The sequence below is a fragment of the Hypanus sabinus genome, chromosome 8 (genome assembly GCF_030144855.1).
Source record: "Hypanus sabinus isolate sHypSab1 chromosome 8, sHypSab1.hap1, whole genome shotgun sequence".
NCBI lineage: Eukaryota > Metazoa > Chordata > Chondrichthyes > Myliobatiformes > Dasyatidae > Hypanus > Hypanus sabinus.
Genome location: NC_082713.1, coordinates 161,458,861 through 161,475,607, shown reverse-complemented (window position 1 = coordinate 161,475,607; position 16,747 = coordinate 161,458,861). Strand labels below are relative to the sequence as shown.

Sequence of the window (16,747 nt, the reverse complement as noted above, 5' to 3'; positions counted from 1 at the left end):
GACAGTATGGAATTTTCTTATTCTGCTATAACCTGGACATACAGTTCTGAGTTAAGAGCATCTGTGTTACTAATCTGTTCACAACTCTTTGAGTCAAAATAACTTTGGCAGTACCTCCCTTTCCAATACCTCTATCACAAGGACAGGCATATAATGAGAAATTTATCAGTGCAACATTCATTTCTAAATCATCTTTCATCATAGCATGAAATTTTATCTGCAGTTGTTCATTGCTGACTATCCAGGTATGTTCATTGTCTCTGTCTGCACCTGCCCCACTGAACTTGTATCCACATACCTTAACTCCATTCTATCCTCCTTGTTTCAGTCCCTTCCCACCTACATCCACTACACTTCACATGCACCCAATCTCCTCAACAACTTTCAATTCCCTGTTCCTAACTGCCTCATTTTCAACATGGATGTCCAGTCCCTATACACTTGTATCCCCACCAAGAAGTCCTTAAAGCTCTCCGCTTCTTTCTCAATAAAAGACCCAAACAGTTCTACTCCACCACCACCACCACCCTCCTCCATCTGACAGAACTGATCCTCACCCTCAACAATATATGGGTATATGGAAGAGTCCATGTTCCAAGCCTTCTCAGGTCATGCTCCCCAACTCTTCCTGATGCTCCTGGTGCTGTTTTATACATCCATGCTGAGCTCATCAATTTCATCAACTTTGCCTCCAACTTCCACCCTGCCATTAAGTTTACTTGATCCATTTCTGACACCTCCCCCCTTTCTCGATCTCTCTGTCTCCATCTCTGGAGCCAACTGTCTACTGACATCCTTTAGAAACCTACCAATTCCCATGGCTGCCTTGACTATACCACTTCCCACACTGTGTCTAGTAAAAATACTGTTCCCTTTTCCCAATTCCTTCGTCTCCACTGCATCTGTTCCCAGGGCAAGACTTATCTTTCCAGAACATCAAAGATGTCCTCATTCTTCAAAGAATGGGGTTTCTCTTCCTCCACCATTGATGCTACCCTCAACAGCATCTCCTCCATTTCCCAGACATCTGCATTCACCCCATCCTCCCACAGCCTTAATAGGGATAGAATTCCTCTTGTCCTCTCCTACCACCCCAATGAGCTGAGCATCCAACACATCATTCTCCATAACTTACACTATCTTCAATGGGATCTTATCATCAAACACATCTTTACCCACCCCTCCGCCAACTCACCACATTCCACAGTGATTGTTCCCTCTGTGATTCCCTTGTCCATTCATCCCTCCACACTAATCTCCGTCCTAGCATGTGTCTCTGCGAGCGGCAGCGCCTCCTCACTCACCTCCATTCAGAGCCCCAAGCAGTCCTTCCAGGTGAATCTGCTGGGGTCGTCTATTGTGTCTGGTGCTCCCAATCTGACCTGGTGCTCCAATCTGTCCATGCCACAATGAAGCCACCCTCAGGGTGGAAGAACAATACCTCATATACCATCTAGGCAACCTCCAAACTGATGGTATGAACATCCATTTCTCCTTCCAGCATTATTTCATATTTTCCCCTCCTCCTTCCTTCTTTTCCCTACTCTGGCCTCTTATGTCTTCTTCTCACCTGTCTATGACCTCCCCCTGCTGCCACTGCTTCTTTCCTTTCTCCCATGGTCCACTCTCCCCTTCTTCCTCCTCCTTCAGCCATTTCTTCAACCTTTCCCACCCATCTGGCTTTAACTATCACCTCCTAATTTGACCTCCTTCCCTTTCCCTACCTTTTTATTTTGACATTTTCCCCCTTCTTTTCCAGTCCTGATGAAGGCTTTGCACAAAACACAACTGTTTATTCACTTCCATAGATGCTGCCTGACCTGCTGAGTTCCTCCAGCACTTTGAGTGTGTTTCTCTGGATTTCCAGCATCTGCAGAATCTCGTGTTTTTTGTTAGAATCTGATATTTGTTTTCTTACATCATCTTGGTATTGTTATTACCTTAAAGACAGCACCAGTTCAAGAAATCAACTCATCATCGCATACTAACAGTAGCTAAAAATATAGTTCTGCCAGCATAACCTACATCTGGGAGCCATTAGGTGAAAAGGGAAATCAGCAGGAACTCTTCGTCACTAAATGACTGGTATTCCTCGAACTCAAACAGATCTTGAATGCCGATTGAAAAGTCACAGGCAACACAATGTCTATCCAGACTTCAAATCGGTTTCTTTTCCCAGCTACAACTAACAGATTGCATATTAAATGAATTTTAATTTGAGTTTAATTTCAAATTAGCTTTGACTGGGATTCCACCTATGGAAATAAAATCTCCCTTTTTAAAACAAATAGGATTGGAAAACCTACTTCGATGTACTTATAAATATGCAACAGTATGCATAAAGTTTTGCTTTCTAAACACCTTTGCTTTCTTCTGCATTGAAAACATCTGTAATATAGCTAGTGAGAATGCTTTCGAGCTCTGAAAGCTTTTCAACATGAATTTGTATCATCACGAAGTCACTCTTAAACTCGTGATATTCAAGAATTCAAATCTCCCAGTGCATAACTTAATAGAGAAAAAACTGGGGCAAAATGCCAGAGACTCCAGGCATAAAATTTGGTTTAATTGTATTTTTAAAGCTCGAAGGAAATTGCTCAGCAAATGCTTGTCCAGTTCCCATTATTCCCAACAACCTGTGATTTTTATGCATGTATTCACAAAAGGCATTGGGCTTGCACCAGAGGTCTTAATTAGAGGACTGAGGTTTGTTCCAGCATTAGTTAGCTGGCCCATTCCGATATGGTGGCTGTTGGAAGTCTGCCAAATTTTCCTGAATTAGATTTATTTCTGATTTCCAACAGTTGCAGTTTAAAAAAAATGTTTTGATCTTCCTTAAAATAAGTTCATTTCTGTTGGTTTAGTCTCATCTTTAAGTATTGCCACCATGCAGTTCCTCCACTACAGTCTCCAATCCCACCCAATCACAATCATCCTTCTCTTAAGGATATGCTTTGTGAACCCCCTCCCCCCTTAGGTGTTTCCCCATCTGTTCCTTTGACTTATTCTCATATCTGACTACTGACCTTTTCTTAGGCTCCTCAAATATGTTCCAGCTCCCTTCCTTTTTAGGGTCCCAAACTTCTCACATCTCACTTCCTTATTCCTCTCCTCCTCTGCCCAGAAATCAGCATCTTCAATTTTCTCCATCAATCCCTTTGCCATGGTCCTTACCCTGCACCCCAGAGTTCTTCACCAATGATCTCTATTCTCCGCTCTAACCCCTATATCTCTGCACTTGAATCTTCTCCAAAGATGAGAAATTACAGGTGTAGGTTCTTTGGGCATTGAAGACACGTACTCTTTTCTCAAAATGACTGCATCATCATTATGTGCCGTGTCATATTGACATCAGCAATCATGGCTTTTATGACCATAATTGTTCTTTGCAAATTATACTACAGAAGTGGTTTGCCATTGCCTTCTTCTGGGCAGTGCCTTTACAAGACAGGTGGCCCCAGCCATTATCAATACTCTTCAGAGACCGTCAGCCGGGAGTCACTGGTCATGTAACCAAGACTTGTGATATGCACCAGCTGCTCATATAACTATCCAACACTTGCTCCCATAGTTGGCGTGATCCTGATCAGGTGCGGTAGGGGCGATGGGGGCGGAGTGAGGACAATAAGCAGGTGCTACACCTTGCCTAAGGGTGACCTGCAGGCCAGCAAAGGAGTGCCCTACACCTCATTTAGTGGATACTTATCTCCACCCTGCCACAGACAGTACTACCGATCCTCAAATACAGCAATTTCACAGTGTTAAAAGGAGTTTACACCTAAATGGTTCTATTTTGTGATTACAACAATAAAGAACTCATCTGACTTGGCCAGAGTCCTGAACGTGCAACACCTTATTGGGATGTTTATTCACTCTAGTGACAGTTTAATAAGTCACTCATTACTTAAAGCCACTAGGAAAACATCTTCGAACCAAGTAAAAAGTTTTTTACTGATTTATAATTCCAGAAACCTCTCTTTCAACTTAAGGTGAAAGATACTATGGACACAAAACATACAAACAAAACTGGATGCAAAAATTCTTTGGGAGGAAGATAGTCAAAAGATCCAAACATGAGATCTACCTTTCATTTTCACCAATTTCATAAAATTGTACAGTTGGTTACTCACTAACAACATGTCAAAGATTATTGTGCTTTTTACATGTCCTGACTTGAAAACTGCCTCAGAAATAGGCAGGATGATGTGATCACCAGCAGACAGAGACTGAAATATAGACAAAACAGTATAGGCTCTTTGAGCCATGGTGTGATGACATATATAAACCTACTTCACCATCAATCCAATCCTTTGCACAATAACAGGTAACTGTAAAGTCTACAGGTGGGGTAGGGAAGGTAAGTACATGAACACCCTTCACATTTTAACCACATCCTTCATGGATTATAACCCTCCAATTTAAACAGAGCTCAAAACAAAATCTCCAGCTGGTGCTTTCTCTTGCATTTACTAACTCATACAGATCATACAACCTATAATTTGTTAATTCCTTGATAAATCTCAGTAGGCAGTAGGGAATCCAGTGTTATTTTCCGACAGTCCACACAATTTCATCAGAGGACTCAAAAAAAACTCTAAGAAACAGCATACCAACAACTCGTTCTCTGTCAGAACAAATCCACCCAATTATTTTTAAAATATTTATTCTTGTAACATAGGACATCTTAGATCTTGAAACAAACTTGACCTGCTGAATTTCTCTGTATTTTGTGTGTGCTACTACAGGCTTGGCTACTGTGGTTTGATATATTTTTCTTTTTGACTTCAGTTTGTTTTTAATCCATAAACTGAAGTGAGACCATAAGACATAGGAGCAAATTAGACCACTTGGTCCAATGAGCCCATCATGGCAGATTTATTAACTATTCTCCTGCCTTCTCCCCGTAACCTTTGATGGCCAGACTAACCAAGAACCTATCAACCTCTGCTTTAAATCCACACAATGACTTGGTTTCCACAGATGTCCATGGCAGTGAATTCCACAGATTCACCACCCTCTGTCTAGGCCTTTAAATATTCAATAGGTTTCAATGAGATCTTCCCCCGTCCCACAATTCTTCTAAACTCCAGCAAGTACAGGCCCAGAAACATCAAACACTCCTCATATGTTGAAAAACCTAGATAGAGTGATGTAGAGAGGATGTTTCCTATAAAGGAGGGGAGCCTAGGAGCAGAGGACACAGCCTCCGAATTGAGGGTCATCCATTTAGTACGGTGATGAGGAGGAATTTCATTAGCCTGCTGGTGGTAAATCTGTGGAATTTGTTGCTACAGGCAGCTGTGAAGGCCAAGTCATTGGGTGTATTTAAGGCGGAGGTTGATAGGTTCTTGATTTGTCAAGGCATGAATAGTTACAGGGAGAAGGTCGGAAAATGGGGTTCAGAGAGAAAATGGATCAGCCATGATGAAATGGTAGAGAATGCTCTGTGGGCCAAATGGCCTAATTCTGCTCTTATGGTAATATAATCTTCCTAAAGATTCGATTTCATTTTTTTTTTGCCAACAGAGCCAACACACCCCCACCGCCAACCTGTCTGTCCTTTCGATATAAGGTATATCCTTGGATATTTAAGCTCCCAATTATGATCTTCTTTCAGCTTTGTCTCACTGAGGCCCACAATGCTATACCTGCCAATCTCTAACTGTGCTACAAGGTTATCTACCTTACTCCATATACTACATACAATCAAATATAACACTTTCAGTCCTGTATTCATCACCCTTTTCAATTTTCTCCCACGCTACACTTCAACTCATCCCACTATCTGCAAAGTTGTTCTCTCATCTGCCTGTCCTTCCTCACACTGCATTGACTTGGAGACTAACTGCCCATACTCAGTCCTCTCACTCTAATTCCCATTCCCTTGCCAAATTAGTTTAAACCTTTTCCAACAGCTCTTGCAAAGATGCCCACAAGGATATTGATCCCCTTCGGGTTCAGTTGTAATCTGTCCTTTTTGTACAAGTCATACCTTCCCCAACTTTCAGAAATCTGAAAGTTCACATGGAAAACATTGAATAAAAGGGCTATTTTAACTGAAGGAATTTGAATGTGTATTGAAATCAGTGCATTCCATTAAGAAATAATTAAATAATAATAAAAAAGGTTTTTTGCAAAATATGCAAAGTTATCATGGATTTTCCTGGAAACACATACTAAGTTGGCCCTTCCTTGATGAATCCAAGTTTGAACCACTAATAAAAATGCAAGACAAGGTCTTATAAATATATTGTTTCCAGAAAAAACCCTGGAATCCAGTTGAAGGAAACAGCAGGCACACTTTCTCTTGCAGTCTGATCTTTCATTGACAACGCTTGATTGACCGCTGCATTTGGATAACAGCCAAAGTAACTAGCAATATTTCTTACTGTTTTATTACTGGACTTCTCTACTTAAATATATTAATAAAAGGAACTTAAGTATTTCTCCCACTCATCTTATTTGCTACCGTCACCTTTCTCCACCTGTCCTGGAATCTACAAATTTCAAAATTTGTGTGGCCTGTTAATCTTACGGCTGGCACCAAGGCAGAAAGAACATGCTTTCTCTCTTGACCATAGGAAATACCCTACTTTCTTAAGCATAGTGAAATGGCAGCAAAGATCCAAATTCCAAACCAATCTGACCAAATAGCACAGATGCCAAAAACCGCAGCTTAGTAAAGAACACTTTGTAAGGACACAGAAGACTAGTATTAAGAAAAACTGTTAATTTTTCAAGCCGATGATCTTCCACTGAATATCTTCCCCTGAAAATGATCTCCTTTTTTCTGCTTCTAAAGATGCTGCCTGACTTAAAAGATGTCATCTTTTCCTGTTTTTGTCTTGCGTGCTAAATCCCTCTGTGCAATCTTTGAATTCAAATAGTACTCAAATAACTTTATACAAGTTACTGTCACATATAAAACTGTATGAAAGAAGTTATGATCAAAACCTTAATTATTTGTGCAGCGGAAGCAAACCTTCTAAACACTTCAGCAACATATAAAGCAAAATAGCAGCGTGGTGTATGCCATTAAAATGGTACTGCATACCGTTCTGAACACAAGTGGTAGCTCTCATAACTTGAATAATTACATAACACTAACCTTTGAACTATCCATTCCCAGCTTTTCTGTTGCTTTTCTTGTGTAGTCCACAAAAGATGAAGATTTAAAATACATCTTGCCAACATGTTTGTCCCTGTAAATTGTCAAATATCATTTCATTGTTACCAATTTATCAAAAGTTGTGAAGAAATTTTTACGGCATTCATTGATTTTGATAACTTCAGCAATCAATTTATTTGAATGGCCAAGCCTTTCTAAATGTAGGTGAGAATGGAGAATGGCACACTGAGGATCCCAAGAGGGCCACAAACGCAGTAAAACTACTGAGAAGGAGAATCACAAAATGCTAGACACCTGGGTATAATCTTGACCTTCAGTGCTGTCTGTGTGGAGTTTGTATTTTCTCTCTGTGACCTTGTGATTTTCCCAGCTGCTCCTGTTTCCCACTACATTTCAAAGTGATGCAGGTTTGCAGGTTAACTGGTGATAGGGTGAACACTGGAGGGTACTGTACACAATCGGCCCTCCTTATCCGCAGGGCATTGGTTCCGGGACCCCCCATGGATACTAAAATATGCAGATGCTCAAGTTCCTTATATAAAATTGCGTAGTATTTGCATATAACCTATACTCATCTTCCCGTATACTTTAAATCATCTCTAGATTACTTACAATACCTAATACAATGTAAATGCTATGTAATTAGCATTATACCGGAATAATGACAAGAAAAAAAAGTCTGTATGTGTTCAGTACAGACACAACCATCGTAGCGCTTCTGGGAACACTGATGCCGCCTTGGCATCAGCCGATGCCGATTCCCCCATGATCTTTAAGTTCTTGAGGCTTTAGCACTTTACATAGCTAGCCAGCCATCCCTTACTAGCCTTAAACTCCTTCCTCTCGCTCACTACACAAGTAGCGAACAAACGAAACGTGAGGTGAACAATGCTCAAACAATGAGTGCTGGAGGGAGAACTTCTGGGTTTTCCCGATCGGCGGTTGGCTGAATCAGTGCATGCAGAACCCGCGGATAAGGAGGGCCGACTGTATAGCAAATATTAACTTCATCAGCAACCAATCTTCAGATGTGAATGTGGATTGTAGGTTGAATTTAAAATGCAGTCCTGAACAATAGTTTACCCGGGGCTGTGGACTGGAGTTAATTGCAAACCAAACAATACTGATCAACATTCATTTTGCATGTCTAGAGTTTGGGTGCAAAGAAGGAGGTGCGTGAAAGCTATAAGTAATTCAAAGGAAGCATTGTGGATAGAATTGGTCTGCTGTTAACTTTGATCTGTAGCATATAAAAATATCATGTAATATCGGGTCAGGAAGCCTCTTCCTAAAAGAGTGTCTCAATATGATGGCTGGTGCTCATTTTTGTTGAATAAAACACTTCAATATCCACTAGCTTCAGTGCCTCTCCAGTGACTTTGTTCACACTACAACATTGGCCCCCGTAAATTGCCCCTAAGTTACTGTAGGTGAGTGTTAGAATCTATGGGAAGTTTATGGGAATGTGGGAAGAATAGAGAATGTGATCCATTTATAGAAAACAGGGAGTTGATGGGCTGAAGGGCTTGCTTCCATGCTGTATCCCTCTAGGTGTCTAACACAGTGCAATGGGATAACACAGACAATGGACTACTGTATGGAATTCCCTTGTAAATACTAAGACCATGGGAGCCTGGTGCTCAGTCAGCACTGCTTCTTCAAAAACAGTGGAAGATCTGGAATTGAGGCATACAATGACCATAACTGGTCATCCATTAAGATTGTTCGCATGCAAAACATTTTTGAAATGTCTTTATCTTTGCAAGATATAAATAAAAACTCAGCAATGCTTAAAACAACATTACATTTTACATAACCTTCAATACACTCACACATACACACAGGCATGCACAAAACAGAGCCATAATCGTCCAGCTGAAATGCTTCCAACCCACAGAACCAGCTTTACGGCAGTATTATGATTAAGATTAATGTGTTTAGTAATTCCTATTCTCAACTCTGTGGTTTTATTTTTCCACCCTGTTTTATTAGAAGCTACATACTACAGAAAGAAAGTGGTATCAATTGTTAAAATCACAATAGGTTGACAGAATTAAAATAGTATGCATGCCCTCCTCTAGGAATCAAATTGAAACTCAGCCCAAACAGATTCAGTGAAGGTTTGTTCTCTTTCAAAGTATTATAGTGGATTTCAGTCAGTCTCAATCTGCCTCCCAGTGGACTTCATTGAAAAGAGACTGCTTTTAAATTTGGCTCTAGTTGAACGTACAGCAACCTCTCCAACAGAGGCCATGAGGGCAGCTGGAAACTGGAAACGATACACCAGTGTAACACTGGAGCTTCTCTAAGCATGGAATGAGATCAATGTCTCTGAACCATAATGGCAGGATGTTTTAATAAACATTTTCAGCATCAGTGCAGGGGAATTTAAAAGGTGATCTAACCCAAGTGCTTAGGGTGATTAAAAGAGCTGATAGGCAGATAGAGTAAAATTAACTTTCTAATGGCAGGTCCATTTAAGAGAGAATTAGCTTAAAACCAGAGCAACATAATTTAAGGTTGATGTCAATATATAACAATTAGGCTGTGTAACCAAATACTTAATTAAAATAAAAACCGAGAACTCAAAAGTCAGATTGAGAATTTCTGTTAGAGTAGGAAATTACTGAAGAATATATATATATATTTAAATGAATTTAAAATAATGATTGAATGATAGAATAGTGTCAATATGCTAATTTGACTGCTTCTCCGATTTCTTTATAATTCTGGAATAACTCAGTGACTGTGAAATTGGCATTTTAGTGTGGTCATAAAATCAAATGATTCCTCCACTGAGACTATTGCCAAGTGCAGAAGATCCCAGTGACGTAGATACATCACAAACACGAGAAACTCCGCAGACGCTGGAAATCCAAAGCAATACACAGAAAGTACTGGAGGAACTCGGCAGGTCAGGCAGCATCTGTGGGAGTGAATAAACAGTCCGGGATCCCTCTTCAGGACTGGAACGGAAGGGGGATGAGAGGAAGGAAGCTAGCTAGAAGGTGATAGGTGAAGCCAGGTGGTTAGGAAAGATAAAGGACCAGAGAGAAAGGAACCTGAGGAAGGTGAACCATAGGGAAAAGGAAAAGAGGAGGAGACCCAGAGGGAGGTGATAGGGAGGTGAGAAGAGATAAGAGGCCAGAGTGCTGAAATGAAAATGAGAGGAGAGGAAGAGAGAAAAAAATTGCTGAAAGGAAAAGTCAAAATTCATGCCATCAGGTAGGATCTTACCCTGATGGAATATAAGGTATCGTTTCTGCACCCTGAGCGTGGTCTCATCTCAGCACAAGAGAAAGCCATGGACTGACATATTGGAATGGAATGGGAATCAGAATTAAAATGTCAGGCCACCAGGAAGTTCCACTTTTGGCAGATGGAGCGGAGGTGCTCCACAAAGCGGTCCCCCAATTTATGACGGGACGTAGTCAGGTAACTACTTTGCTGCCAGATGTCTAACAATCTGAATCAGAGACACAGAACCAGACAAGAAGTGGAGCTTTAGCACCTTATCGCTTTGGTTTTCACTGTGTCCCCAAGCCCACCCTGGTTGCACCACACCTATCTCCATCCTATGGTCTACCATGCAGTCCTTGGATTCCATGTCTTTCCTTCACTCGCGGTCATAACACCTTCTAGAGACAACAACAGTCCTTGAAATTCAAATATACAAAACATACTTGGTTTGTTGAAATGCATTGGGTGTCTTTCCATTTCCAAAGTGTTCTTTGATAATAACTTGCAAAACTGCACGATAAAATAAGGATTCCAATGGAAGCTGCTATGAACAAAAAGATAAATAGCAAGACACAAAGGCACCTCATTGACAATTCTGAACAAATGGACAAATGTAATTTAGCATATGCACATAATCACGGCATTAAGAGTGTAAAGGTTTTAACAATAACAATCAGCAGTAATTTCAACAGCTGGTATAGATACTACAAAAATGCATAATCAGTGCCAACAATGCGAAGTTTATTTTTAGATCTAATTTTACATTGTGCCAAAAACCCAACCTCTTTTTTGAGTTTTTATTCCTCCTCGGGTTTATTTTTTGCTGATATTTTCCATGAAAGACAGACCGCTTATTTTTTCCCCTGAAATTCTGACGTGCCGTGATGGAGCAAGTAAAACAATGAATCTGAAATTGGTGTGCTACACACCACACCTACAGAAATTATATCCACAGTGAATTCTCACCAAATTTGTGGGTTTGTGCAAAATACGCATCAATTCTCCTCTGACCCTGCCCATCAAATCACCCGTTTCCCCACCAAACAGTGGGGGAAACAGGACTGAGGATCGAGGATGAAAGCAATGAGAAGAGGGTTTTCCTGGGTGGTGGGGGTCCTTAATGATGGATGCCGTCTCTTTGAGGCATTGCTTCTTGAAGATATTCTGGATACTACAGAAGCTAGTGCCCATGGAGTTGGTTAAGTTTACAACTCTCCGCAGCTTATTTCGATCCTATGCAGTAGCCCACACTCCCTCCCCCATAGGTGATGCAGCCAATTAGAATGCTCGCCACTAAAGTACATATACGCCACCATATACAACCCTGAGATTCATTTTCTGATCTGTGGACTTCAATTAATTGCTATTGAGATGGCATTTTGGGGTTTCAGTGAATTCTTTCTGAGCTACATTGTAAGACAATTTCGTAACTTAAAGAGCAGCCACCTACAAGGGTTCCAAATTCCTAGTAACTAAGTACTGAAGCACACCTCACAGTAGATGTGTTGCTTCTTCTAGCAATATCTGCAAGTCACAAATTAGTGACAGATGTTCCCAGAAGTGGTGACTATACATGCATTGCTTACAGTGCTAAACACCAGTTTCTTCTTTATGGTGGAGCATCATAAGCACAGAGATCCTGGAAACAATTTTGCAAACTTTGCAAATAATCAAATAATTGATATTTGACTGAAAGAAATTCTTGTCCCATGCTCTTCCTGACCTGGGACATCCCAAGGATTTTTAAATTAATGTTTTTCTGAGATGTATTTACTACAATAATATTCTAAAGGAGTTCAGACAGAAACCGGGATATCATCTGAAAGGAAGAACCATTCACAACTGCAGTCTGTATGGCACAGTAAGGGGATATGATTAATCAGCAGCTTAACAGAAATGGGATACTTTCTGCAGACTTACTTTCTCCAAATTCTCTGGAGTTGAGATCAGACTTTGACCTCAACCGGAATGAATTTGAAGAACGTGTAAGTCAGCAGAAAGGACAGAAACTCTGAAGTCCATATTCAAGGTCAAGGTGAGGATAGAAATGGAGAGCTTTGTTACTGCTGCAGGACATCCTCAATGCAAGCAAAACATTTCCTGCATGTTTCAATGGTTCATTATCACCAACATTATGTGCTGTGTCGTGTGATGTAAGTGATCAGGGTCTCATGATCATGAATGTTCTTGGCAAATTTTTCTGCAGAAGTGGTTTGCCATTGCCTTCTTCTGGTCAGTGTCTTTACAAGACAGGTGGCCCCAGCCATTGTCAATATTCTTTGGAAATTGTCTGCTCAGCGTCAGTGGTTGCATAACCAGGACTTGTGATATGCACTTGTCATACAACCATCCATCATCTACTCCCATGGCTTCACATGACCCCGATTGGGAAGGGTTAAGCAGGTACTATACCTTACCCAACAGTGACCTACAGGCTAGTGGAGAGGAGCGCCTTACCCCTCATTTGGTAGAGACATATCTCCACCCTGCCACCCAATATACATGCGACAAATCAAGTTAGCCTTTACCTTACTTTTAATGGAGTTGTTATTATTCTACAGATTGATCCTGGAGTATTAAGGTTTTGGTAGAGGACAATCTCAAAGCAGTCAATTTACTATCAGAATGAAGAATTTCTATAATATAATCAGTATTCATTTGCTAAGGGAATCAATTTTCCATCAAATGATTGTCAAATTTTAAACAGTTATGAAATTAGAATATTAATGTATGCACTTACCCCGTGGCCAATTGTCACTCTTTCAAATGGCTGCAAAGCAAAATGAACACATCTTTTCAGGAATGGAGTATATTTACAGTATAATCCAATAATTTACAGAAATTAAAATGCATCATGCACAGCAGATTGAAAGGTTGATGTGCAAACATACCAAACATGCAGACATTCTAGCATTCCGTCCACAGTGCCAACCATTGCTTCTCAAGTACTGGCTCATCGGAAATCCCCAAGGTCCTTGACAGCCTTCTGCAGAAGGAAGAAAAAATGTGACTATTCTTTCAGAAGCACATACCTTTGCATTCATATTTTAGAGATTGTCTTGCCTTGCGCCCTTAACTCCTGGTGGAGTGGTCAGGGTGCCGTCATGACAAGCTTTGTACCAGTCTGTTCCATCTGTCGCGGTTGTGTGCCAGAGCCTGGGTCACAGCAAATGTTTTCCCTGTCCATTCTTTAATGTTGTCCGTCCATCTTTTCCTCTGTCTGCCTCACCTTCTTTTCCCCTCCACGGTTCCTTGTAGAATGGTCTTTGCAAGGCCACTGGATCTTGTTACGTGGCCGTACCATCTCAGCTTCCTTTTCTTCACCGTTGTGAGAAGGTCTTCATGTAGTGCTGGATGGTCCTGCATACCTGCTTGTTTGTGATGTGGTCCAAGTATGAGAGGCCCAAGATGCTGCGATAGCATCTCACTTCCAATGCCTGTATCTTCCTCTGTAGTTCTGCTGTGAGGCTCCATGTCTCGCATGTGTACAGGAAGATGGAGAATACCAATGCACGCAGGAGTCTGATCTTGTACTTCATGGTGATGTTGCTGTCCCTCCATGTTGTCTTGAGTTTGGATAGTGCAGTCATTGTCTGTGTGGTTCTTGCCAGGACTTCTGGTCTTGATCCTTCATCACTGATAATTGTCCCCAGGTATTTGAACTGCTGCACTGTCTCAAGTTTCTGACCATGGACTGAGATGGTCACACCAAATTTTAGAGATATGTTGTTATAATACCACTTTGGATGACTTCACTGCATTTGAATGGATGTTTCAATGTAACAAATAAAGTTAATCTTTATATTTACAGTAATTGCTAATACATCGGAATATATAGTAAATCAAGAAAATAAGCACTTAAACATGCAGCTGTACTTCAAATAAAGAAAAGTTCTTAGAATATTTCACGCTACTTTTTCCCAACTAAGATTGTTGCAATGTCATTCATATCAGATGTATATGATCAGATGCATTTATACATTTTTACCTTTGTACTCCACAGAATGAAAGATACCACAGCTGAGGAAGAGAAAGCTCCATAAGCCTTTCTCATAACCTCAGCATTAAGCACTTTTGTTTCCCATGATCAAGTGTTAATTCAAGCCTCAGAACACAGTGGAGGACCAGGTTTATTTTTCCTAAAATAGTCTTAATTGTGGCTTCCTTCAGTGGATGAGGGACAGGCTGGTTCAGCTTGGTGCTCCATGATGTTTACTCAGCTCCGTGCTGAACTGAGGGTCTGTGGTTTCAAGCCAGTGGATGGACTTTCTTTCATGGTCTTCGGTTCTGGACACCATTTGCTTGCTTTTATTGCTTGCAGGATCTGTTTTTTTCTGCACATCCGGTGTTTAACAGTCTTTTTTTAATGGGTTCTTTTAGGTTTCTATGTTTTATGGCTGCCTGTAAGGAGACGAATCTCAAGGTTGTATAATGTCTATATATTTTGATAATAAATGTACTTTAAACTTTGGTACCATCTACTAAATTGTGGAAGGTACTCTGGCAAGGTAATTAAATTGAGAATAAGGGATGACTGAATAGATGTTTGTAAAATTACAGAGGATGTAGATAAAGATAGATAGTTAGGATCTTTTTGAGGGCAGGGAGGTCTAGAACTACTAGAACTAACGAGCACATATTTAAGATGAGGAGGGAGACATTTAAAGATCTGAGAGGTAAGTTTCTCACACAGTGGGTGAAGAATATCTGGAACAAGTTCCCAGAGGATTTAGTGGAGGCAGATAAAACTACAATATTTAAAAGTATTTGGTACTTTGATAGAAAAAGCACAGAGGTTTAAAGGCCTAACGTGGGCAAATGGGATTAGTGTAGATACACATCACAGCCAGCAGAGATGAGGTGTGCCAAAAGGCTCTGTTTCTGTGCTGCACGAAAGGCAAAATTAGCTACAAAATCCTTCATTCAAAGGGAAACTGACATTAATTGTTCAGGGATTATCAAGAAATATGTACTGGTGCTTTTTTTAATCTGGAGCTTGCTATCTCACTTATTTTTTAAAACTCACATATTCCAGCTCTGGACTTGACTTAGGAAAGAAAAGAATGAAACATGTGGGGAAGTAAACATAAAGGTTAAGAAAACCTAAAGTTTATCCCTAAGCTTTCCCTCTATTATCTTATTTTACAATAACTTTGCAATTCCCCTGCTGTTCCTGGTCTAAGAAAGATAAATCTTTTATCAATATGCAATCAGTTGGAAACTACATACATCTATGTGAACTCAGGATCTGTACAACGGCATTGCCTACATAGATCAATCACTCAGGGTTAAACTGATATTGGTTACCAGTGTAAAACAAGTGCTATGGCATTGATCATTGCTTGTTAATTATTTTCATGATACTTGCTTCCATTGGCCGTTGACACAATGTCCTCCACCCCCCTCACCCCCGTTCCTCTGCAACAGGGGATTACAATGGATAGTCACATCCCTAGATCTGCAGAGCTTTAGTGATCAAAGATAAACCCATTGTCTTGGGTTTAAATTCTAACAACTCATTTTACAACATAATTTTGGAAGAAAAGTGGAAATAAATACATTTGACCAGTGGGATTATGTATTTAATCCATCGCTCCCACAAAACAGCAGTTCTACACCAAAAGAAAAATGTGAAGTCACTTATAACTGTATACTCTATTATGCATATATCCTAGGTGTTACTATCTCAGAGGACCTGTCCTCGACCGATCACATCAATGTATTTGCAAAGAAAACATGACAATGCCTTTACTTCCTTAGGAGTCTGCGGAGATTACGCATGACATCAAAAACCTTGACAAACTTCTATAGATGTGGGATGGAAAGTGTATTGACTGGCTGCATCACAGCCTGGTATGGGGACACCACTGCCTTTGAGTGTAAAATCCTACAAAAGGTGATGGATTCAGCACAGTACATCCTGGGTAAAGCCCTCCCAACCATTGAGCACATCTACATGTAGGAAAACAGCATACATCATCACCACCCAAGCCATGCTCTTTTCTCAATGTTGCTGTCTGGTAGAAGGTCCACGTGCCTCAGGACTCACACCAACAGGTTCAGAAACAATTACTACTCCTCAACCATCAGGCTATTGAACAAAAGAGGATAACTACACTCATCTGTTGAGATGTTCCACAACCAAAGATCGCACTTTAAGGACTCTTTATCTTGTTAATTCATGCACTTGTAATTTATTGCAATTTATTTATATTTGTATTTGCACAGTTAGTTGTCTTCTGCACTCTACTTGATCTTTCATTGATCCTGTTTATAATTGCTATTCTCTAGATTTGCTGAATATGCCCACAAAGAAAGAATCTCAAGGTTGTTTGTAGTGACATGTATGTACTCTGATAATAAATTTTAGTTTGTACT

General features: G+C 40.4%; 1 protein-coding gene across 3 annotated transcripts in view; it reads right to left on the bottom strand.

The window, feature by feature from the left end:
* Positions 1-16,747, bottom strand: part of mettl25 (methyltransferase like 25) — an 83,720-nt gene that overhangs the window by 14,576 nt on the left and 52,397 nt on the right. For 2 of the 3 annotated variants that reach the window (XR_009513739.1, XM_059978406.1), the window contains exons 6-9: positions 13,261-13,355; positions 13,110-13,139; positions 10,813-10,913; positions 7,109-7,202 (exon numbers count right to left, since the gene is read on the bottom strand). Coding sequence is in view for 2 of the 3 variants with exons in the window: in XM_059978406.1 (XP_059834389.1) it covers positions 7,109-7,202; positions 10,813-10,913; positions 13,110-13,139; positions 13,261-13,355 (320 nt within the window). In the remaining variant the exon portion in view is untranslated. The remainder of the gene's footprint in view (positions 1-7,108; positions 7,203-10,812; positions 10,914-13,109; positions 13,140-13,260; positions 13,356-16,747) is intronic. The other variant, XM_059978407.1, reaches the window with a different exon arrangement.